At 43.1% G+C, this 26390-nt stretch overlaps 1 protein-coding gene across 7 annotated transcripts in view; it reads right to left on the reverse strand.

The window, feature by feature from the left end:
- ADGRB3 (adhesion G protein-coupled receptor B3) overlaps positions 1-26390 on the reverse strand; it is a 545908-nt gene that overhangs the window by 22854 nt on the left and 496664 nt on the right. For all 7 annotated transcript variants that reach the window (XM_063125010.1, XM_063125008.1, XM_063125009.1 and 4 more), the window contains 3 exons: positions 21586-21681; positions 16446-16485; positions 12674-13317 (listed from right to left, as the gene is read on the reverse strand). In XM_063125010.1, the coding sequence (XP_062981080.1) occupies positions 12674-13317; positions 16446-16485; positions 21586-21681 (780 nt within the window). The remainder of the gene's footprint in view (positions 1-12673; positions 13318-16445; positions 16486-21585; positions 21682-26390) is intronic.

Genomic DNA, 26390 nt, shown 5'->3' on the forward strand with positions numbered 1-26390 from the left:
GGTTAAAGTCATAGAAGCATAAAAAGGGTGAGCAGGGGCCTTGAAGCTACCCCATCAACAGTGAGCACCCGGACAAGAGACTGAGCAGGCACGCTGGCCACCTAGACAGTCCTCTCCATGATGATGAGATGTATTGTATTTCTGTTATTATTTCTACATTTGTACTTACACATATACATTTGCGTATGGAAATGTTATGCAAATTGGTACCTTCTTTTGTCCCCCTTTTTTGTGATGCATTTCTTCTTTTTTTGGCAATGCGTTACTGGCCACCCTAGTCATGTGTGAGGTAGGGCTGCTACGTGGAGGTCCAATTGCACAGCGGTCCAGTTCTTAAGATCTTTGCTGGCTTATTTGGGTGACGGGAGTGGGGGGAGTCAAACGCACTCTTGCATGATCAGCTGTTCATGTGAAGGGTCTGATTCACACTTGCCTCTATCTGCGTGGCAGAGGGGAGGGGCACAGGCTGCACCTCCGCTTCAACTCTTCATCACCACCAAGGACAAACATACAAACTGGACCCTGCTGCTTCTTAAGACAAGTTTGACCTGATGTTATTTTTGCTCATCTCAATACTAAACCCCTTTGGTAAGTCCTGTTGATTTTTAACAGCATATACATCCAAGCATGTTTGCTTGATCACATTCTTAATATCACAGCATTTTGTTGGGGAGTTTGTTTACACCACACTTTTTGAATGAGCTATTCTTTCTCCCCGAGGACGTCTGTGTGTGATACAAAGCTAGGAGGGAAGATATGTTCTTCCTTCCTTCCTTTTTTCTTTTCCTTTTTGGGTGCATTTTCCTACATCATTAGAAGAAAGAGATGTGCTTAATTTGGAGGTGCCTTGCAACGATCTACACCTTCTCCCAGATGCGTTCCCTCTCCCTTCATCTATTAATCAAAACACCTGGGAAGTCACTGCTTTCTTTCAAAGTAATTTGCTTTAAATAAGAACAGTTGTCTGGATGCACTCTTTCAAAGCACAACCCAGTTCAAAAGGATGCAAAATGATTTTGTCAGGAAAACTGAGCACTTTGAACGGAAGAAGTGCACTCCAAGTGATTTCCTTTGAAGCCGAGGAAGTTGAACCAGCTTCAATCCGTCAAGACATAAAATGGCCAGATGAGAGTGTGTTTGTGAAAAACAAGTGAACGCCAGTGCTGTGATGGCATGCCAGAAGGGCTTCCTAAGATCTCAAGTGCATTATGGTTTATGGGATAATGCAGTATGCTGTTTGTATTACACGCTACTCCTGAAATATGGACTAATTTGCATATGTCCAATGGAATTGCAAACTACCTCCTTGTTCTCACCATCACATGACTTGTTCTCAAACGAATCAAGATGTGCTTGACTACTACTGTTCTCTATGTGATTTCTTTTGGACCTATGGACCATATAGACACTCCTAGACATGGTTGTCAAGTGTAAAGTCTGTACTGCTTTTCTCCTTCTGTGACTGACTCAATATTTGGCTGGTATTAAACAGATGTGTCCACATTTGGACTAGGTGTTTTTAAACAATCATTTGCCTGTGTGAATATCACTTCAACACACTTATCAGTTTTTAAAGAATTACTCACAGGTGTATATTTTTAGACATGGCTGATTAATTTAGCATTTGACTGAGAGCTTCTTTAAACACACATTTTATAGCACGCTTGTGACAGGCCACTCACGGATGTCCGTAGCTCATTTTGACAACGATGTCAGCCTCCTGCGCATCTCCCACTCCATTTCCCCATTTTAGCATCAGAAATTAAGCCACAGAAACCCCAACTCTTTTGAAATGTTGGTATTTGTTGGGATTTCCTGCTCTGTGCAGGTGAAGCTGTGCTATAAAATGCCCACTAGAGGGTGCTGTCCCATTGAACTGTATGGGCCATGTGGTGGCTGCTCTCTTCCTTGTGTAATTTTAGCTTGTTGCAAATGCGGAAGAGAAGCAGGAAGCAGAGCTACGATAAGGAAACATGACCCCCCCATCCTGTCTAAAGGAGCTCTGAGTTGTTGGCAAAACAGTGTATATTGGCAATCTGTAGGTGTCTAGGTTAACCCATGATCCTTCTGTATTCAACAAATGTATACATTTCCTCCCATCAGCTATGTGACGAACAGTTGGTATGTAATATGTGGAGATGGCATGAGCGAAGGTTTTAGCCTTTAGTGACTCACAGAGTAATCCTGTGCTTCCTGGGAGGGCATACCAAGGGCTATCGAATGGTGTGGATTCTCACCTACCCACCCGGCCATTACCACAGCTAGGACCTTTTAGGCTCCTCTTCTGAGGCCACTGTTGCAACCTCGGAAAAGGGTCAGGCAGGGAGGAAATGGTGTGTAATGGTGGGGAGGATGGAGAGCGGAGAGGAGAGATGTGGATATGCTAGACCACAAGCCTCTCCATTGCCAGTCTTACCCACAGCAACATAAGCCCATCTAACTGAAGACTCGTTTTAAGGTGGAATGGGAGGCAAAAATGCCCCCATTGTTCCACCTGCCCGGCCTGGCTCAGGCTCTTGCTGGTCGGTCTTTGGATGGGCAGAAGGCTCTGGACTCAGACTCCTCCATCTAAAGAGCACCAATCGAGTAGGATTGCACTCTCTGGGACTGTTCAGACAACATGCTAAGCCATGGTTAGGCTGCTAACCCTTTTGCAGTAAATGGTTAGTGAGCATGGTTATGCCGTGGTGCGGAATGGTTCACACGACATGCTAAGCCATAACGTTTAGCTCAAAAGGCTTAACCAGTGTGGCATAGCGTGTCATCTGAACAGGTTTTCAGAAACGTAAACAATTTAACTGCAGTTTCTGAACTGAAAAGGTTGCTTTAACTCTATTGACAAGTGGCATCAAATGCACCCTAATATTATAAGCAAAACATTATAAAACATTTTTGGTCAGTCTTCCCAACTCCATGTTCCAGGTATCCCTCAAGCATGACAAGGTATGAATTGCTATGTGGTGTTTCAGGAGACCACCTCAATTCTACCCCTTTTGGAATGACTGGGGGCTCATCTACACCAAGCAGGATATTCCACTATGAAAGTGGTACGAAAGCGGTGCATTTAAAAGGCAGGAGCCACACTACTGCTTTATAGTGGTATTGAAGTGCACTGACAATTGTTGGGGCCCTTGACACATCTACACCAAGCAGGATATAACGCTATGAAAGTGTTATGAAAGTGGTATATGGTATGTGTCAATGGCCCCTGACAGTTGTCAGTGCACTTCAATACCACTATAAAGCAGTAGTGTGGCTCCTGCCTGTTGTATACACTGCTGTCATAGTGGAATGTCCTGCCCGGTGTAGATGAGCCCCGAGACAACTGAAAAGCCATGTGCATAAGGTCTTAAAGTTCAAAGTGACCCCACCAACTTCTGTTTAAAGTCATTATTAATTTGCCGTGCTTGCAGTTGGTTTGCTCCAAACCTGTTCTGTCTATTTAGTATGATACAATTGATATCGGGGTCAATGGTGCCCCATATGTTTATAACCCCCAGGGAAAGGGGTAAATCTTACTTCTGGTTTGATGGGAAGCTCTGATGTCAAAGCCTCTGAAAACACCAAAGCCCTGCTGGTCTAGGGCTGGCAGGGTAGAAGGGAGGGAGCAATGGCATTTCTCCCCCACTCTTTTCCTGTTCCAGATTTAAAAACAAAGCAAACAAAGACAGTTTCCCTCCCATAAGTTTGTAACCGTAACTTTTAAATTACTAGTAACAACAGCAACAAATCTCACAGACCTTGCAACCGTAGCACACACTACCTGAGCAGTCTACACACAATAACAACGTTTCACAACCGCACAGACAGGCAGACAACATGCTTATAGGAAGGACCTTGTTGCTGAAATCTTCTATCATTGCATCATTCACAGAGATGATACCTGGCCCTACTCTGGTGGGTCAGCAACAGGAGGCCCTAACAGTTCTAAGACTGCCTCTATTAGCATATAATTGGAATCTAGGCTAGACAGTGGTTGATAAACTAACACCACATTTTCAACGTTGCAGATGAACTATCGTAACATAACCTTTTCATTTCTGTGCCGCTAGCCAGGGAAGTTGCTAAAACAAAAATCTGACTCTGGTTGGCACTCTGAAAATAAACCAAACAAACAATCCCTGCTGCAAATCTGGAGGTATAAACAGCAGCATCCCCCCCCCAAGAGTTTTTGTTTTCTGACTCTTGTTAGTGATGTACCAGAGAAATGACAGTGATTCTTCTTTGTTCAATGCATAAAGATGAAGCTAGCACACTCAGACAACAAACCCAAGTCTGAAATCAACAATATTATAAAAAGACTAAAGGTGATGTGGATATCTGTGACCAGGTGGACTGCACATACACTTCCAAATGCATTTATTTATTTATGGCATTTGCATATAGCCAAATGTTCTCTGAACAGCTTACAGTAAATATAAAAAACAAACAGAGGCCAATGCAGCATATTTTTCAAATGTAGAACACATTGCATTTTTAAGTGCCTACATCGTTTGGAAGCTGAACGATCCATGATAGGGTGAATATCCCAAAGGATATCTCTTCCCAGTAGAACTGGGTCTAGAGTTGATCAAACCTTGGGTTGAGTCTAGGGATAGAGCCAGCTTGCCTGGAACCTTGGGAGGGGCAGCACCAAAACTAGCGCTCTGCCAAAATCTGTCCTCCCGTTTCCTGAAAGTTTTCTTCCTCTGTGGAAAAGGTTTCTGTTTTTCTGCCTCATTCTCAGGGTGCTTTAGGATTTTTTTGGGGGGGGCATTTCTTTTGGTGGTGTTTTTGAGCATAACCTGTTGTTGCAAGGTGGATGAAGGGGCTATATTTTTTTCTTGCACATTTTTCTATTGCTCTGCAGCATCCCTGGTTTACCTGTGCTTCCTGATCTGAAAAAGGCCCTGGGAGGAGTTACCTCATCATGATGTCTTTTCCTGGGGTTTAATGAAAGCATGGGGAGCTGAGATGTCTGCAGACTGCCAGAGAGATGATTGTACAATGAAAGATGGGACACTCACCCTCCCACACACTCAGCCTAGGGATGGGTGGTCTCACCGCTGTCCGGTCTTTCCAGGCGGTCACCAAGCTGCCTCATGTCCCCCCAACCTGCTTGCCAAGCCCCTGCACATACCTGGACTCGCTTGCCAAGATCCCATGTGCCTGACGAGGGGGAGCTGCCATTTTTTTTTAAATTTACAATATTTATATACCGCTCCCCATTCAAAGTGTCAGAGCAGCAAACAAGATAAAATAGAATAAAAACAGATAAAAACACTCTGAAAGTAGATTTTTAAAAAGAATCAAAGTGCAAAATAAATTGCAGCTGGTCGTTAAAGGAAGGCTTCCTGGAATGACAACATTTTCAGGAGGGGCTGGAAGGAATACAAAGTTGGCGCCTGCCTGACCTCCAGAGGCAGAGAATTCCACAGGAGGGAGGCCACCACGCTGAAGGCTCTTCCCCTGGTGCACTCCCAATCGGAGGATGGGTCTATGTGGAGCATGCCATCGGATGACCTCAGTGACCGGGCAGGTTGACGTTTTGCAGATCGGGCATTTCTGTAAAAGTAATGTTGCACAAATGGCAGCCGTAAATGGCCCCTTTAAGGCCACCATTAGTGGAACAGTACTTTTACGGAAATCCATGAACTGCCATTTTTATGCAAATGGTAGCTAGGTATGCAGAAGGGTGGCAACAGGACTCAGTTGCTGGGCATGCTTCTGCTTGGGAAATGGGTTTGAGAGTGCCCATGGCTCGGCAAGCGGGGTCCAGGAAGTCTTGGGGGAGGGAGTTCTTCAGACTCAGCCACCACTGTGGATTCAGCTGTTTTCTAATGGAAGTAAGTGCAAAAACCCCAGCAGCCCACCCAAGAGAATCTCACCAACATGTTCTTCCTTGGAAAGCATTTCAAATGCAACTTCTTTTCTATTAAATTGAATTAGAATAGCTGAAAAAAAATGCAGAAGGCGTATTTGCCGCAGCACTAGTTAAAACTGTGCCAGGGGCTCCCACTTCTGGCACTAAGAGAAGAAACAGGGGCCATCTCTCTGCAGTCAATACAAGAAACAGGTGGCTTTATGTAACGAGTTTGACTGTCCTCCTCATGAAACTGTGACATGTGGCGATTTTACAGAGGCTGCTCAGGGAGCATGGGCTAATGGCTACGGCTGCAAGATTAATGAGATTTGTTGTTGTTACCGGCAATTTATAATTCATGATTATTGCACTGTTTTGTAACTATTATGATTATGTTATACGTGTGTTAATGTTCCATTCCCTTTAGGTTTTAAAAACAGCGGGATCAGTTAGATCCCACATACTATTTGTGGAAGTTTTGTCCTTTACATCATGGAGTATTATTTACCGCAATGACTCCGACCTATGCCAAAATACAATTGAAATTATTCATATTAATGGTTCAACAACATCTTTAAAAACCCTGGGTTGGATTTGAAGGTGTCGTCTACTTACAGAAAGGCTGTTTTACACCTTGCATTAGAACACTGCATGAGACATGAAACTCAGTCTGATATATTCGGCTGCATGGCCATTGCTATACTTATTATAGCAGTGGTTGTACTCTTCCATTAACACTTACACAAGACTATGCAAGACAGCGCTAACATCTATTTTCCTTCTGCTGATGGTTCTTTGGATCCAGCGCAGTGATTATTATGTTTAGAACAGGATTGAAATGAATTCCAAATGACTCAGATTAGTGCCTTCCTGCCACCACCTCCAAACTCTGTATGTGAGTACAGTTATAGCAATAGGGCAACCAGGATGATCAGAGGTCTAGAAACAAAGCCCTATGAAGAGAGACTGAAAGGACTGGGCATGTTTAGCCTGGAGAAGAGAAGACTAAGGGGAGACTTGATAGCACTCTTCAAATACTTAAAAGGTTGTCACACAGAGGAGGGCCAGGATCTCTTCTCGATCCTCCCAGAGTGCAGGACACGGAATAACGGGCTCAAGTTAAAGGAAGCCAGATTCCGGCTGGACATCAGGAAAAACTTCCTAACTGTTAGAGCAGTGTGACGGTGGAATCAGCTACCTAGGGAGGTTGTGGGCTCTCCCACACTAGAGGCATTCAAGAGGCAGCTGGACAACTATCTGTCAGGGATGCTTTAGGGTGGATTCCTGCATTGAGCAGGGGGTTGGACTCGATGGCCTTGTAGGCCCCTTCCAACTCTGCTATTCTATGAGTCTATGATTCTATAGGCCTATATTTTTTCTGCAATAGGTCTAATTTGGCAAGGTCCATTTGATGCTTGCACTAAAATTACAAGATCAAAGAGGAGCCACTAACAACCCTTCAAATGAATGTTTGAAGTAATATTTGATCACTCCAACTTTATCAGTGTTCTGCCTGTAGGGATGTGAGAATTAGCAAAACCAGAGCTTGCCAAAATTCTCCAAATTCTATTTTGAAGATCATTCCAACTCGACTCTGCATCAGATTGTGAGCTTTGTTCTTTCTTCTCGCATGAAAATCCCTGCCCATTTTTGTGTGTATTTTCCCAATGAAAGCATAAATTGTCTGCGTTTTTGAAATGTACACATTCTTATTCCATTAATTCAAACTAATTTAGGCATTTTTCAAAAAGCATTCATTTTCTCATGGGCATTTTTTCAAATGTATGCATGATGTTAAACACATTTTTATTGATCCATGAATCACATTGCAAACTAGGGGCTGTCTTGATGTTGTCTTTGCCCCAGGGTGGCTCCAAATACGTGCTGCATCGGTTAGATGACGCAGTCACAGATTCGAAGCCACCCCGGGGCAAAGAGGTGAAGATGTGCAGCTTACCCTGACTTTTCCAGCCAGAAAGAGGTTAGCCTGGCTCTTTCGCCAGTCTGTCCTCACTTGGAGCCACTCTGGGGGCATTCCTGGGTGGAAGGCGATCTCCTATTGATCACCAGAAGCCAGCGGAGGGGGTGAGCCCAGTGAGCCTAATGACCGCTGGAAAGCCCGTAAGGACAACTTGCTGCCACCATGCACCAGAGATAGCATGGGGTTTGGTGGTGGAGCATGCCAGCCCGGTGCCGTGAAGACAGTCCCTAGGAAATGTATGGACTTCAGCCGCTGATTGCTCTTGAGTCTGTGTTTGGTTCAGAAGGTGTGAACTGCGTAAAGCCTGGTAAAAAATGATCTGAAACAAATTCATCTGCCTGTTGAAGTGGGAAATATTCTGAAGATAAACTGTCTCCAGAAAAGTCAGAAGTTGATCCGAGTCCCCACAGTAAATGGAAACTAGAAGGTCTATTTGTATTATGGTAGTTTGGTAAGTAATTTCCTAGTTAAACAATTCCCTTAATTGCCTTGGCAGTCTTTCCTCTCTTTTATTATGCTTCCAACAATCATTGGCATTGCATTTTCAGATTTTAAAATTGATGAGCAGAGGCCACAAATCACACAAGTGCCCTTTCCTGACATGACTAATTAATTACATGGAAGTGATGATAAAATGGCAATGTAAATTATGCAGAAAGCTATCATGATAGGAGAGGTTATGATTAGAATGAACATTGGGAACGCATCTTCTTATCATCTGTTCAATGACATGTTCAATGGCAGCTTCTGCCTAATGGAAGCAATTCTCTATCCTGGCTACAGAGAAGAGACCTTTCTGCAGATGAAGTGGACCAATCCATAACGCACGTAAGATGATATGGTTGATCCAAGCCATTTTATGCCAATGAAACAAAATGGGCCAAATTAGTTGAGATGTAAGTATTTCGAGTCTCCTGGCTTGTTGATTAAAATGTCTCATTACTTCTGGGACTACCAGGCCATATAGGTAGAGCAAAGCCATGGCCTGAGAACAGAATAAACTAAGGTGTGCCGGTGCAATTGAAATCTGAAGCAATGGGAAACAGGGTTGCTTCAGATCTCTCTATTTGTGCTGTTTGTTGCTTCCACCATCTTTAATTTTTACAGGATAGTGTCCATGAGCAAGCATAGAAAGGGATGTAATACAGATACAAATATAATGGCAACATTGTAGTTCTACCATGTTTATCTCTGGAAGTCAGGGACTTTTTACTGATGCTAATATGTGAACTGCACAGAATGTATGAAACATGTTTTTGAATATTTGGTGGACAAAAGAGGGAGATGTGGCAATAAAACGACTCCTTCCCTTTAAACCTACTCATGCTGCGTTGTTACTTTTCTCAAAAAGAAAACAAATGGTAAAGTATCAGAGATCAGAAGTCGGACTGTTAGTGAATTCTAGCCAGGCCGATTGTCATCAACTTGGAATCTCACAAGACCATCTGAAGTCCCCCCTTCAAAATGACTTATTTTAAGAAACCAATTAAAGCCTAAGAAATAGTAAAGCTAGACAGTTGCAATTTTTTAACAGTGAAAAGGAAAGGGGAAAAATGGAAAAACAAATTTGGCTATTTCATTAAAAAGTAAGTGCAGCCCCCTGAAGGCGGCATGACTTTGATTCTCCTGAAAATCAGATATTCTTCCGCTGTCTTTGTGGGGCAAGAATGGCCCTACAAAGGTGAGGAGAGGGATTCCTCCAAGCCCGAGACAAGGATGCTTCATCCTAGACCTAGCTGCTACCCCCTATTGAAATGGAAAAGAGCGTATCCAAGCCCTAGGCACCCTGAGCTATGGAACAGCTGGACACACAAAACCCAAATCCCTCACTTTCTGATGTAGTCAGAGCAATGCCTCACTCACTCATTGGCCAATGCCCATCGCCAAACACACCCACTTAGACTTGCCATCACTACCTCGTTTGCTCCCTACAAAATCCTGTTCAGCAGACATCTTGTTGTTTTACTTTTCTTTTCTTATTCTATAACTACTTTTGGACTAAGCCGACTTTCTGAGATCAAGGGGCTTTCTGTACACTCTTAAAGCGCTGTGCACGGTGGCACTGCGTCAGTTCTACAACACAGCAGCCACCTCAAAGCCACTGCGGGGCTTTCCTGCAAAGCTGTGCATATTTAAAGTCAGGGACTTACCCCAACTTTAGGCTGGAGTGTGGTGAACACGGCTCTTCCAGCGTCTAACCTCACTCCAGCGTCAATGCGGAGGTGTTCCCAGGTGGAAGGCAACCCCTGATTGATCGCCAAAAGCCTGGGCAGAGGGTGGGCTGGCAAGCCACATAGCCACTGGGAACCCCATGCCCTCCTGCTGCATCGGCATTAGCCACTGCCACCCTGCAGCAGAGAAAGCTCTGGGTTTTGCTTAATGTGGCAGCAACCCGGTGCTGTCTAGGCTTAAGGTAGACACTCACTCTTGGAAGCCTCTAGCTTCCAAGTTTTCACCCTTACACCTTTGCCTCCCACAATCCTGCCTGACTTTAACACTATAGTGACCTGAGAATACCTGCTCTCCCTGTCTTTGGATTCATCCTGCTTCTTGGAATACTCTGTGCATCTCAGTAGACATGACAATAGCTCATTTCCTCTCCTCCTTTTCACCTTTGCCTTCCCCCACCCTCTCTCCTTCAGCTTGCTGCAGCCCCCTCGAATTTCCCTCCCTCCCCTCTGGGAGAGGTTTTCGTAACATGACTGTGATTGTATCTCTTTATTGCCTTTTAATAAAAACTCTTTTTCTGGGTTAAGTCCCGAAGCCTGAGCTCTGTTTTCCCTTCTGGGAACTCCACAAGGATGATCCACAGCAAAGACCCCAAAGTTATACCTTTGCATAGAGTTACCCATGCTATAAATGGTTGTAGTTTCTGGGCTAACTTTACTAGACTGAGAACAGCCTGTCCTCTGACAGGAATAGATCCAGGGGTCACAGAGAGAAGAGATTCACCTTGAACCCAGTCTAATTTCCTCCAGTTTCTGAAAGGTTTCTCCTTTAACACGGAAACTCCAGTTTCTGGAGAAACTCCAGTTTCTCCTTGAACACGGAAATAGATTTCTTATACAAAGCTTCATGTCTGGAGTAAGCATTTAAGTACCGCACTCTGCCAATTATATATGTACTAGCTGTACCCAGCGTAACATACACCGTTGTAGCATATCTTAAAGTTTATTAATTAAATATCATCGCGGGGGCGCGGGCTGCTTGGAGGCCGCTGATACAGCACCATCTGGCAGACCTGGGGGCAGGGAGGTCAGGGGGAGGGGGAGCAGAGGAACCCTCTCCCCGGGGTTCCTGTCAGCCTTGGGCCACCCGCCCAGCTCTCAGCAGGCAAGCGGCCTCCCACCTGGCCACCAAGGGCCTCGGTCGTGCCTCCCTCATGATCCGGACTCTCTCCCTGGGGTTCCTGTCAGCCTTGGGCCCGCCCGCCCAGCTCACATGAGATTAGGCCGGGGCCTCGGCTCGCAGCAGGCGAGTGGCCTCCCACCTGGCCACCAAGGGCCCCTTCATGGGGGGGGGGAGCGAAGAGGCAGAAAGGGGGTAGGATTACCTTGGAAAGCCCGGAGGAGTCGGGCGAGGGGCTTAGCAACCTGTATCAGCTGACGTTACATGTTACTATTGCTTAGCAACCTGTATCAGCTGAAGCCTTTACGGAAACATACCTAAGTGTTTTATATATAGATAGATGTTTTGGGAAAGGGTGAGTCCTCTCTCCCACACCTCTATTTTCAATCACCCCTTCAAAAGCTGCCTTTAAAAAAAACGCAACTGTGCTTAATGCATAGTTAAACTCCAAGTAGGGAGAAATCAAACTCTAGCTCTCTGCAGGCCCAACAAAAGGAAAGGGGTGTGTTCATTTTAGAGTGCTGCGCAAATTCATGTATTTGCACTGAAGTCCGTGGATTGAACTCTCATCTTGTAGAAAGGGATTCTGGGGGGTGGGGTGGGGTTGATACTTTTTTAGCAAAGAACCTTGAATTCTTCAGAGGCAACTAAATGAACAAGAGGAAGCCACTGAAACGTAGAATGTGTTGTACCCTGACTCAATCCAGAGGGAGTGGCGGGTAACAAATAAATATATTATTATTTATTATTATTAGAATGTTGAAGTCCCAACAATGTTAAGCCAAACTGCATTCTAAAACATGATGGACTCTTTCCTCGTTTTCCCCATTTTCAGTATTACAACAGAGGCATAGACATGGCATTGCACAGCTGATGAAAATGAAATGCATCCAAATCACATCACTAAATGCACCCCTCAATGAGTAATAATAAGGTCCATTTACACAGATACCCAAGCAGTACGGAAGCCACTTCCCCATGGTACAAGCCTATGCCGCTGGTCTATGAATCATAGAGATATAAAAAGAGTCCTGCTGGAGCAGAGCAAAGGCCTAGTATCTAGTCCATCCTCCTGCTTCCCACAGTGGCCAACCAGATTTATCTAGTAAGTCCACAAGCAGGACATGAGGGCAGCAGCCCTTTCCTGCTGTTGCTCACCAACACCTGCCAGTTGAGAGGCATATGCCCCTGAATTTGGTGATGGCATAATAGCCAGTGATGAACTTATACTCCATGAGTTCATATAATTGACTAATCATGTAGATTTGATTGATTCTGTAGGACTCTTTCACCAGTTTAGTGCCCTGCTGGGAGGATGACTAATCCCATTCATGTGGTGGTGGTGGCTTTCACCCATATTGGCCAGCAGCATGTGATTGTACCACGAGGAATCAGCTGACATGCTGCTGCCTCTGTCTTTGGGGAATCAAAGAGCCATGAGTCTCTGTATTCAAAACACCTAGAACAACATGATGCATGCACTTAGTTGCTATACCACTGACCTCCAAAGAACTCATTGATATGGTCGATCCAGTTTCACTTCTTGCTAGTCCTGTGCTATCATCCATCTCTGAAGCCATGAAGTTCTTTACTGCTGTGCGGGGTTCAAAAGGCAAGTTCTGCATGTGTTCCTGGGTAGGGAGATGTTGATCTAAATTCATACTGAACTGGTCCATGACATTGGGGTTCATACTAAACTCAGGATTAACTTTGTAGTGCAAAAGCCTTTCATGAGGCAAAGTCTCCATGCCTAGATTCAACTTGCTGTCATCCTTCAGAGAAGCCTGTGGGTTCATGGAGCCTCTGGGCATGACAATATAGTCACTTTCCATCATTCGGTCCTGAGGGTGGACTACGTCCATATCAGCACCTCTCAGGTTGTCGTCAGTACATAAATAAACAGTCCGCCGCAACTCTGTGTTGTCTTTTTTCAGACACTGATTGGCCAGCTCACTCATGCTCATGGGCATATGCATGCCTCCAGACTGCTGAATGATGACTTTAGAAATTATATTCCCAGGCAATGTCGAGTAGCTCATTCCTTCTGGGTTGGCCGTTTTCTCCTCTTCATCATCATTTAGGGAGATTCTAGAAAGTGTTCCTGTTATTGTCGCTGCTCTGCATGGCCCAATGTCCTTATGGAGAACTGTGAATAAATGAGGAGGAACACATGTTTTAGAAGCTTTGGAGGCAAGAATACCTTCATACCCATTTATGTGGGGCAAGCTTGAAGCCATCCTTCTCCAATCTGGTGCCCTCTAGATATTTTGAATTACAACCCCATAGGAACATATGAAGCCGCCTTATACTGAATCAGATCATTCATCCATCTAGCCCAGTATTGTCAACACTGACTGGCAGCACTGGCTCTCCAGGGTTTCAGGAAGGATACTTTCCTTGCCTTATCTGCAGAAGCTAGGGATCAAACCTGGAACCTTTTGCATGCAAAGCCTGTGCACTATCACACTGACCTATGGCCCCTCCAATGGCCATGCTGGCCGGGACTGAGGCAAATTGTACTCCAAAACATCTGGAGGACACCAAGTTGGGGAAGGCAGCTTTAAACAATATAACACTGCCAATGTACACCAAGGAAAAGTATGATCATTTGGGGTTATGTTGTGAGAGGAAGAGAAATTCCAAAGGATTTGTTGGTTCTAGGATCTGTTCTTTCTGTTGGATAGCCGAAGTTAATAGAGGCCCAGATTGAAGATTTAAAATGTAAAAAAGATATGATGGAATTGATAACGAATTTGCTGACGGCAGCAAGATTGATTGTAGCTAGGAACTGGAAGATTCAAGGGGATTATTGTATTGAAGAATGGTATAAAGAAGTGTGGGATATAGCTATTAACGATAAATTGACTTGTAATATTAAATGGAGAAGAGGTATAGCTAAAACAAATGATTTTGAAGGAATTTGGAAACAGTTCCTAATATTTGTGTTTTCTAAGGGAAGTGGGAAATCACCAGCAGAAGAAAGTATGAGATTTTGGAATCAGGAATGAGATCCTGAGGTGGGGGGTGCACTTGTATGTTAAGTTTGATTATGTTATATAGATATGATATTAATGTTATTCCACATTTATGTAGTATGTTTTTTTTTATTGTAATGGTGTATGTTTAAGTATTGTAGAAAATATTTTTTTTTAAAAAAAAAAAATAGAGGCCCAGATGTTAAGACACGTTTCTCTACATGGAGATAGATATACATGGAGACAAACTCCTCTATTAAGACATATGTGATTGCCTTTCCACTTTCAATTAAACCAGCACTATTTGCCTTGAGGCAAAGGATATGTATGAAAGAGGCTAGGCCATTTCAAGCCTCCTTACAATGCAATGCTTAATGGAAATGGAGAAAATCCATTTTAGAAAATGCGAAGTAGTCATTATGCTGCAGCACACATGTCAAGCCACTTTACCCAGTCTTGTTCTATTAAATCTCTTATTTAAAAAGTCAAATTTAAATCCTTTTATTTTTATATATATCAAGGGCTAATCGTGTCTGCCCTAAAACGGCAACGTAACCCCCACCCCCCCAACCTCAGTTTCTAATCATGAATGCTTCGGAAAGAAATACTACATTTCCTCAATCATTAGGGAGTTGATCTGGATGCTTATGTTCTTAAAATTTACCTAAAAATCACAATACTGTTAAATTACTGAAGAAGGAGGACATAGGGCCTATTATTATAGGCATTATTGTGAAATACAATTAACACATTCTTATAGTCAAACTGGCAAGGCAGTTCTAAATATGTAAAATGGTGAACAACTGATGTCAATGTATCGTTTGCAATGTTGAACTAGCTCATCGATTGGAACAATTCGTGGCCCTACTATGTATTTCTTGACACAACAAGGCACAGGATTAGAATCTGTGGAATAAGCCAATTCCCTCCTTCTTACGCTTTATTAACTCGTTGCTAAAGCAATCTGCTGATCACAAACCTTTTTAGCTAGCACAAACAGAAAGGAACTCTGAACCATTTAAAATTCAGCAGGCTAGAATTCAGTGGGGGCAATTTGCATTTAATTCAGAAGATTTTATAAATATATTTCCATTTGGTGTAGTGTTAACTGTATCTTCAAAAAGATGCGAGTCTATGTATGTGTGTGTAGGTAGGGAAATGGGCAGGGTTTTAACTACTATTCCTATTACATGCAGCTTTTCCAGGGCTGCTTGCTAAATCACCATGATAGTTTAGTTTCATACAATAATGCTAATCCAGTGCATCCTTGCAGACCGAGAAGCTCTGAATCATACTGGCTGGGATGCTCTCTGTAGCTTATGAGAAGTTGTTTCTCAAGCTTGTTATATATAAGGATTAATGAGGAGATTGGGCATTTCTAAGACTATTTCTTTGTCTTGTACCTCAGGGCAAGGTGCTGTCGCTCAGTGGTGGAGTACCTGCTTTTCATTCAGAAGGTCTCCTCTCCAGGTGGGGCATGGGAAAACTATAAAGACTTACATGGCTTGGGACCGCAATACCTGATGGAATGCCTCTCCCGACATGAACCTACCCATACACTATGCTCAACATCTAAGGTCCTCCTCCAAGTGCCTACTCTGAGGGAAGCTTGGAGGATGACAACAACAGAGAGGGCCTTTTCAATGGTGGCCCCCCAATTATGGAATGATCTCCCCAACGAGGCTTGCCTGGCGCCAACATGGTTATCTTTTCGGCACCAGGTTAAGACTTTTCTCTTCTCCCAGGCAGTTAACAACATATGCTGAAGTTTTTTTTTAACTGACCCCAGAATAGTTGTTTTAAATGGATATTGCTGCCGTTTTTATGCCTTTGATGGTTTTAAATTTCTGTATATTTGTTTTTCATGGTCACTGTTTTTAACTTTTGAAAACTGCCCAGAGAGCTTTGGCTATGAGGCGGTATATAAATGTAGCAAATAAGTAAATAAACTCCTTCCTGAAACCCTGGCTGCCCGTCAGTGTCAACAATACTGGGCTAGCTGGACCTATGGTCTGGCTCAGTATAAGGCTCCGTATGCACCCATCTCACGTCCATGAAAATTTCTAGCAACTGAGTTGTTAAATTTTCTCATATTCATTTAGATGAATATGTCTAGTCTTGGTATGAAATATTTATATCCTGCTAAGAAACGTATATATCCATGTTGGTGAAACAACCATTGATATCAAAGGCTTGCAGGAACCTATATCTGCCGCTTTAGTTCAGAATGGCAAAGGTACTTGCATTTTAATTTTTTTCTGCGTTTACAAGCCTTTACACGGTGGTCTGACAGTCTTACCTGATCGACAGGCAATGTCCACATCTTTTTCAAAATCTGTCTGTAACAATAAGAAATAAATGTTAAATAAGATAACCATTATCAGTCACCAGCTGAAGGTCGAACTAGAAGTTGAACAGGTCACAGAGGTGCCACCTCAGCTCTCCTTCCTCATATCTTCTGATACAAACAATGTGTGGCAGGGCATCATTGTACAGCGCACTGCCAAAGCCCTGAAATGAGATATGGGCCAGGAGAAGTACAGTGCTGTGATGCCCTGCCCTGCATGTCTTTGCATTAGATATTATAAAGGAACAGAGGGTCAAGAGGTATGGAGTGGCAGCTACAAGTCTCTCTTATAAAGCCCTGTGCTATAGTAATATTTGCTCAGGTCTGCCTTGATAACTTTTTTTAAAAAGGGGATGACATAAAGTTGGTTCAGAACCTTATTCATACCTAGAGGCTGCCTTGATGGCACCAGGTTGCCGCTGCTTTTGGTGATGGCAGGTAATGCTGATGCAGGAGACAACATGGCTTTCTGGTACCAATTTGGCTTTCTGGGCCTGCCCTCTGCCCGGGCTTCCGGTGACCAATCAGGGGTCACCATCTGCCTGGGAATGCCTCTGCCTTGATGCTGGAGCAAGGTCAGAGAGCAGAAGGCCCATGGTCATCTCACTCTAGCGTAAAAAGTCAGGGTTAGTGCCTTACTTTTAAAATACACCACTTTGTGGGAAAGCCCTGCGGTGGCCACTGCATCATATAACTGATGCAGTGCCACCGCTCAGCCACTACAAGGCTTTTAAAATGTATAGACAGCACCCTAGTTAAAATAAAGTTTGAAGAGTTAAGTCAATTAAGAGTTAAGCCCTTGTTGAGTTCTGTGAACTGAACTGTGGCAAATCTGAGGAATTCAGCCTTGCTCTGCCTGTGGACAAGTCTACCACTTTTGTTGAAAGCAAGAGTTTAAATTCAGATCTCACAATTCAGACTGAATCCCATTTTTGTTGTTGCTGAGGTTAATAGAGGCCAGGTTTTTGACTGAGCTGGACTATGACTTAAATTACCTCCTCCTAAAAGTGGGCTTGCTTTTGGGAATTAAAGTCTGTGGAATTGTTGTCAGGGAATAGTTTGGGAAAGACCCAGTAGTGCGCTACCACTTGTACTACTGATGTTGTGCTAGCAGAAATCAATGCTTGCGCAATGTCAATAGTGCTTACTAGCTTGATGAGTTTCCTGGGAAACCTGTCATGCTACCAAGTGCTACTGATGTTGCACAAGTATTGGTTTCTGCTAGCACAACATCAATAGTGATAGCACACTGCTGGATCCTTCCCTTTCTTACCATCAAAATTATAAAATAGGATTTTAAAATATAACTTCTAAAAAAGAGGTAGCAATAACTTCGGAAGTCAGAAGAACAACCTCTACCATTATTGCTATTAATGCTTTTATGTAAGATTTGCTTAACCGTAACAATGCACAAGCACTGTACAGGACAGCGAATGGAAGACTCCCTTCTGCTCACCTATTTGAGTTTGCACATATAGCTAAAAGCAGTGGTTGCTCCCTTGGGGAGTGTTAGGTAAACATGCAAGAAACCTCAACCATGGGAGCAACCATGGAGGTGGGAGCAACCATATTGCCTGTGGTGTCTAATATGGAATATCCACTATGTTGGGAGAATCTCTTCAGGGTGTCCAATTCCTTACTCTGTGTGCTGGTGCTTATTCAAACTCAAGATTGAGCTGTTAATTGACTGGTTAATTAACCAGTGCCTTTATTCTATTTAGTCCTTACTTCTTCAATATAACCCATTGGATTGATGACTCCATTTACTTCAAATGTAGTTGAAAAAGCCAAGGGTGCTTTCATAGCGCAAGTGAAAGAACTCAGCAGGAGGCATGCTTTGTTAAGCGTGCCACAAGAAAAACCTTACTTATATGATAATACGACGTCCTCCTGTAATTCCATATTTACACAGCCACAAGGATCAGCTATACGAGAATTCCAAGCTCACTGTTGATGCTGGTTCAAAATGTTTCCACATTAAAAATGCCTTCCACATAAGGTATTCCATATAGTCTTAACTTTGTAGGCATAAATATACAGATACACATTTCAAAGCCAACAATTTGGCAAGATCTTCAATGGCATGCTGATGTCTTCACAAGATCTTATTTCAAAGCGCTTCAACTGTTCCATGTGGACTCACCATGTGTGCAAGGCATTATTTACACAGATAATTGGGTTATTACACAAAGCTTGCTTAAAGCAATTTGGCCAATATTAGTGTGGAATTCTAAGGGAGCTGCTGGGATTCGCCAAGTTCCTTTCTACCACAGGCTAGTCAAATGATTCTGCAGAAGATCATCTGTAAACTTGTTTCTTGCAGTCCCTTTCAACACTTCATAATTCTAAAATTTCCCACTGAGCGAATAGGAAAAGCAGGATATAAGTGTGGAGAAGGCTTGAGTTTAAATAGCTTGTTATTTTAAAAATGACCCATTTCTGGTCCAATAACCTAGTTTCTCCATTTCAGAGAAGTGGCCTGTCACATCTCAAATGTCTCTGAGATATACCGGCGGGAATTTTCATTTGATAGCTTACTTCCATTTTCCTTGGTTACAAAAGCATTAATAGCCCATTTCCTAAATACTCCGTGTCTATTGTACTGAACGTATCAACATTCCCTGCCACTTCAGATTAGAAGATTCTCCCTCCCCACTGTCAACCTCCTTCCCTGAGACTACAGGGATAAAAATGGGTTTTATTTCCAGTGGCGCCATCAGGGAACAAGTCCACCCCCCCTGCTCAGTTGAATAAGCAGAAGCCCCCCCACCCATGAAGCAGGGCTGTCTTGCCATATTTAGAAGTGAAACAATACACATTACCATTGAAAGAGCGACACCCCACCCCGCCCCACTGTAAGACCATTATGTCCAAAGCCTAAAATTACCTAACCACACCATTCTTTATTTCCTCTGCAATTTGTCGTACTTTTTGTCCAGTATCATCTATTTAGGAAATAAACAGTTTTCCTTCTTTTTATTGCTGCCTATCTGCTTTCTTCTCCATTAGCCCTAATCTCTCCTCCCAGCCAGTTAACAACATACGCTGAGTTTTTAACTGACCCCAGAATAGTTGTTTTAAATGGATATTGTTGTTTTTATGCCTTTGATGCTTTTACATTTTTGTATATTTGTTTTTAATGTTCACTGTTTTAACCTTTGTAACCCTCCCCCACCCCCCCAGAGAGCTTCAGCTATGGGGGTGGAATATAAAATGTAAATAATTAATTAATTAATTAAGCTCTTTAAAATTAGAAAAGCTCTTTAATATTTGGGGATTGGTTGTAGACTTTGGGCTTCTCCACATGACTGTTTCTTCCTGGAACTGTACTGTTGTTTCTGCTCCCTCTTTCAGTCATGGGCCCTTTACACTGGCTGGTTTTATCCTGGAACTTTCCGTTCCTTCCATTTACACAGAGAGACAGCACCTCTCCAGAGCAGCGGCATTGTTGTGAGCCAAACCTTTTGTAGGAACCTTTGACTCTTGCATTTACCTCTGTGGTTCATGCCTATTTCCCTCCCGCTAGCAGGCTATTGGTCACCTTGTCATGATTGACACAGCCTTGCAGTACAGGCAACGGGCAGCCCAGCCTCACTGTAAAACAACTACCCAGGTGCAAGGGAAATCTCGTGCTCTCAGAGGTAAGGCAAGTGGCAAATTTTGAGGGAGAAGAGGATAAAATGCCTCCCTGCAACAAAGGGAGGTAGATCTGATCTCCCACCGCACCAAGAGCACCCCTTTAAGCTCAGTGGAGCTTATTCCCAAGTAAGTGTGCTGAGGGTTACAGGCTTGCAGTGCGATCTTACTCAGAATTAAGTCCCATTGTGTTCAATGGAGCTTACTCCCAAGTAAGTACTGGCTTTCCTGGGGACTGCGAGGAAACAACACAGTCCCCCCGTCTAAATAACAAGCAGATAGAGGGTTTCTTGGTGGTGCCAAGGAACCCCACGACCCTGGTGGGCAGGCAGAATGGCAGCAACAGGAAACACATTGTGCTCAGCCATCCTTGTTCAGCCCTCCTACTGAACTGCTATGGAGAAACTCTTATTCAGCAATGACTGACCTGACCTGACTGACCTAACTGCAAATGTCGGCGGCAGAATTGCCTGGAATGGGGAGGTGGAAACAGTGCCCCGGTCACAGCCTCCTCAGCGTAACCGCACCTTTCAGTCCCGCCCACATGAAATGACATGGAAACAATACATGGGCTGGCAATGTCAGTCTGATGCCGTGAGCAGGAAAAATACCACATTTCCCCCGGTTTGAAATAAGGCCAGTTAGGCAAGGGGAAATAACGAGGCAGAAACTGTACAATGATGGCATCATGTAAAGCACCCAGAAAATTCCATGCCTGAGGAATGTCGATGTTGAGTACCCAAGCATTATTCCCTTGTGCTCCAGTTGGTTTGGAGGACTTAGCCTCCTCTCAGTAAAACCCACAGATCTTAGAGCTGCCCTTACTCCAGTTCTAGGCTCACAGAAAGGGCTGGTGGCAGCAAATGGGTAAGGGTTCCTGACTGCCCCATTCTGGAGGGAAGTTGGGCTCTTCACAATAAGTATAAGCAGATTCTGCCAAAGTAACTCCTAGTTTTAAGAAATGGGATCAAAAGTAACCAGCAGCATTGCAAAATGGCCAACAATTTCAACTAGGAAATGCCCATGAACTCATCTCAATGAAGCTAGTCTTCGCTGTCTTATTGGTCAATTTTACAGGTCTGAGGTATGGATTACTGAGATAATATATGCAAAGCATTCTGAAAACTTGAAATGTACCCTGTAAATAATGTTCAGGTGGTATTGTTGTTGTTGTTGTCATTATTATTGTTGTTGTTTTTAATAATAACAATAACAACAACAACAACATATTAATAAGATCCAAGGGGGTTCTTTTCTCAGAAATTTTCATTCCATCCAGGGGAGGAGGAAGGCATTCATAATATATACACACAAGAGGTTAAAATTAAAATATAAGTAATGAAATAAAGACAGACTTTTCTCTTTCTTTAAACCTGGACATACATCATTTTGTCTCACTGTATGTGTGCATGAGAACCACCCAAAAATAGCAGTTAAGGATAAAGTAAAAACTAACCATGATTTGAGCATGTCCATTAGGAAATGAGCTTGAAGAATCTGCGTTGATTGGGTCTTGGCAGTTTCTTAAACGACATCTAAATGCATCTTGAACCTGATGGGAGATATCAAGCATTTAGCATATTTCTGTAAAGAAATATAGTCATAGACAAAATTATTAAATTATACTTGCTTTATCTTGATTTTCTCAGTTGGTACAGAGTGGCATTTATGGTGCTATTTGTGATGATACAGTGCAGTTGACTAAATCAAACAAAATACTTAAATGGGGCCACAATTATAGTAGTATGCAGCATAATTCTATATGAGTCTACTCAGAAGTATGTCCCATTGAGTTCAATGGGTATTATTCGCAGGTAAGTGAATGTAGGCTTACAGTAATTGTTTGTTTTGTATAGAATACCCAAATTGCTGGTTTACCACTTCTTAGTTGTAGCCAGCCTTAAATGCAGCCAAACGTAATGAATGTTATGATTAAGACCACTTAGAAGATTAATGGGAAGAAATCCAGGAGGTTTATTTCCATAAAAATGGCCTTGGGTTGTTGGTAACTTAATAAATTCCGAGTTCCACAGCAATGCTAGAAGCGACGCCAACAGTGGACAAACACAATAGCACTACAGCAGTGCGTTAAGAAAAACATCTGCCAAGAAAAATCTGAACCCATTGTTCTCAAAAATCCTTTGGATGAATTGTGAACAATAATATCTTATATATCATGTAATATATAACAATTTTCTGTTATTCTCCCATGCGAGCTGCAAGTTTCCGGCTGCAATCCTAGACTCGGTGGGGTTTACTTCTGACCAAACATAAGATTTTACTGCACATGGATTAAATCTTATCAATGAAGCACTTAATTGCAGATTAAATGTTGCTTCCCCCATAATTGGAAGGGTTTAGACTGAAGAGCACACCTTTATCCTTTATTATCTCCTATCTTTTATTATCTCCTAAAAAGCACCTATACTGAGGTTCTGGTAATTGGAAAAAGTGTTCAAATTGAACTGCTATATCGTGCCTTCCTACACATGTCTACTCAAAAGTAAGCCCAATTGAATTCAGTGGGAGTTACTCCCAAGTAAGTGGATATAGGATTGTATCTTTAATTGGTTAAAAAACAGATCGTCGAACAACTAGCTGAGAGCCCTAATCCATCTGTGATGAAGAGATATGTCACAATGTGCACTGAGGACTGAGTGAAAGAATTTTTGAGATTCTAAAGCACCCGCCAGATGTTTTGGCCATCAGCCTCATCCAGCATGGCCAATGATCAGGAATGATGGGGTTGTATCTGGAGGGCACTAGACTGGGGAAGGCTGCTCTAGAGTCCAGATGTTTTTGCAGAAAACTAGAGCACAATTGCTGCGCTAATACTGGTATTGAGACTTGTTCCTGTTTCACTACTGAGGAGTGAAGCAGACTCTGTGAGTTGCCTCTGGCACCTTTTTGTAGCATGTGGGAAGACCAGTAAAGATGGAGCTGGGAGAGCCTTTTTTTTTGGAAGGGTAATTCCACAGCTGTGATGCCACAACTAAGAAAGTCCTGTCTTGAGTGCCTACCTTCTGTATTTGAAATGGCAGGAGACATAAAGAAGGGCCTCTGAGGTTGATTGTAAGTATTCATAACAGGATATAGAAATTGAACATTTATGCACTTAAAGGTAAAAGAAAACACCCAGCACTTTGAACTGGGCCTGGCAACAAATACAGATGGTACAGTATTAGAGTAATGCACTCCATGCACCTCACTCCAGTTTTGAACCAATGGAAGTTTCAGAATGCTTTTCAAAGGTAGCCCCACACAAAGCACATCACGCCAGTCATAAGGACATAAGAACATAAGAAGTGCCCTGCTGGATGAGACCGAGGGTCCATCTAGCCCAGCACTCTGTTCACGCAGTGGCCAACCAGCCGTCAGCCAGGGACCAACAAAGCAGGACATGGTGCAACAGCACCCTCCCACCCATGTTCCCCAGCAACTGGTGCACACAGGCAAATCTGCATGCTGCTAAGGCATGGATAAGGGTAGCCAAGTCTGACTTCTCCAGGAGAGGTTGCAGAGCAGGAAGCCAGCCGAAGTTGTCAAAAGGCCCTCATAGCCATTGCTGCCTCCTGGGCATCCAACTGGAGTGATGGGTCCTGTAGCACCTACAAGCTGCAAAGCTGATGCTCAATCAAATGAATGCTGTATAAGGCGAGAAGGAGAGAACTGCTGGGCAGTGTTGTTTGTTTGCCAAGCACAGGCAAAAAATTGCCACCCTGCTGTGAATGATCTCCATTATCTGAGCACAGTATTAAAAATTGAAGGAGGTGTGTTTTAAACTCTCCCGTGCAGTTCCTCTTGCTCTTCTCACAGTCAAAGATTCAGTGCTGATGGTATATTCCTTCAAAACATCTTCTTGATTTCCACCCCCACGACAAGAAGCTGCAAGATTGTCTCAGAGGCAGACAGAGCGAGAGAGACAGATGTGCTGAACGTGCCGGTACTAAGGAAGTGGTTTCCTTAGCAACAGTAACCAATTCAAAGCTCTTCTAACTTGCCCTCTCTCCTCACATGTGCTTCCCTCCCTTCCTCCCCCTCCTTTAGGTCCATGCCATTGAGATATGGTGGCGGGAAGGAGGGAGACTGTAGGTTTAGATGCTAAACATAGATTAAAAAGGGGGGGGAGGGGAATGCAGCCTGATAATCATGAAAAGAGAAAAAGGAGGAAACAAATGAATGCTCCTCCCTTTATCACCAATCTTATTTGGTTCAAATTAGGTTCAGAGCAGGCTGTGTTCACATATACCTTCTCTTTCTCTTTCTTCACAGTGTTCGGGTGTAATGTTAAACCACGGTTTAGTGCAGCACGCACACACATAGAAAGGAGCCTGAGCAAAGCCTCAGGATTGCGCACTCTCTTCCTTCCATGCGCCTCGAAGGCCGGATAAACCAGAATTCAGTTCCACTTTAGCAGATTCCTGGCTTGTTGTTACATACAAACCAGGAATTGTGGTTTCAAAATAGTTTGTTTGCCAGCAAAACAACCCAGGGTTTGCTGTCGGCTTGTCGGCAATTGGCTAGAATTTCTTTTAAATCACAATTCCTGGTTGAAAAGACTTCTGGCTTATTCCTCCCCTTCATCACATGAAACAATGAGAGGGGAGGGGTGCATGCCAGTCCGTTGTTTTCTGCAGGTTCCTTTCTGCTCATGCACAGAGCATTAAATTGTGGTTTAGCATTATTTAATCTTGCAAACACAGCCACATACTCTGAATGCAATATACCAGGAGTCCCCAACGCGATGCTGGCAGGCACAATAACACCCATGGGGATCTCCAACACAGTGTCCACAAAGCTCTCCACTCCTTGTCCCCATCAAAAAAAAAAATATTTTTAACAAAATAAAAACTTGTAGAATGTTAAGTTAGTGTTTTTTCCTGTCTGCTTCTAGCCTCTAGTCTTGCTCTTTCTCTCCCCTTCCTCCTAACTTGTAGCTTTGCTATTTCTCTCCTCACCTCTTTGCCTTATTGTTTCTCCTCCTCCCAACCTCTAGCCTTGGTTTTCTATACTTATTGGATTTGCTCTTTCACCCTCACACCTCACTGTTTCTTTCTCCCCTGCCACATCTTTAGCTCATGTTTGACTAGCCAGGCCCCAAGGCAGCCATTGGCCCTGTTCAGAAGACACCTTCATCCAGGATGGTTAAGGCAAGCCTTCACCACTGTGGCTTAAAGTGTCTTTTGAACAGGGCCATTATGTAACTAGACACATCCTTGATGGGAGCCATTTTGAGGTGGTGCCACAGAAGTGTCTCAAATTCCTAAATATGTGTATGGATCCAAAAACGCTGGGGACCCGTGCATTATACTCTAGCACCGAGCAATGTTTAAAAAAGGCAAAGCAAAGAGTGAACACCCTCACAGATTTTGACATTTACGAGGCTGCTCCTTTTGAGATGGTTAGCTTGTCATTTACAATGGCTGACCCTCTCAGAAGTAGCAATCTTCCTCACTAAAAAAGGTAGGTACCCTGTGTTGCTTCTGCACATTTAGGATGTTTCTAATGTTTTATGTATTTTATATCATTGCAATAGTATGAGCAGAGCAAAACAGATATGACTTTTACTCTAAGATGAGATATTATCTGTGACAAGTAATTTGACATTCTGATTTATAGTTTTGGCTTATAGAGACACATTCCATATTTCACATGAATGAATGGTAAATGTGACAAGCTGAAATCATTCTCTGTTAACCCAGCATTGCACACAAGTTGATAAAGTTTTACGAAATTGATGGGCCAACAAAAGCTATTTTCTGGGATTAGTTAAATCAACAGTGTTGGATTTTAGATGGATTTTCCCCCTAGATTCCAGCTGCAATTCTGAACACACATTAATAGAGAGTAAATTTCTACAATTGCACAACATGTGAATTATGTTGTGGCAGGGGGAACACCTTAGTGTGATCAGTTTTACTTGTGAAGTGGTTGATATGGCAACGTTTTCTTCACATATGTGAACAAAAGCTATTTGGTTTTTTAATTGAAAACGTGATACTAAGACCTCAAATCCCTTATTCTCTAGAACATTGCTACTTTATTTATTTACTCATTGCATTTATGTCCCAACTTTTTTTCCTCTTGGAAGGATCCCAGCATGGCTTATATGGTCCAACTCCTCTCCATTTTCCCCCTCACAACAACCCTGTGAAGCTGAAAGTCAGTGACAGCCCAGAGCACCCAGTGAGCTCCATAGCTAAGTAGAAACTAGAATCATAGAATCATAGAATAGCAGAGTTGGAAGGGGCCTACAAGGCC

This window comes from Elgaria multicarinata, chromosome 4 (assembly GCF_023053635.1).
Source record: "Elgaria multicarinata webbii isolate HBS135686 ecotype San Diego chromosome 4, rElgMul1.1.pri, whole genome shotgun sequence".
NCBI lineage: Eukaryota > Metazoa > Chordata > Lepidosauria > Squamata > Anguidae > Elgaria > Elgaria multicarinata.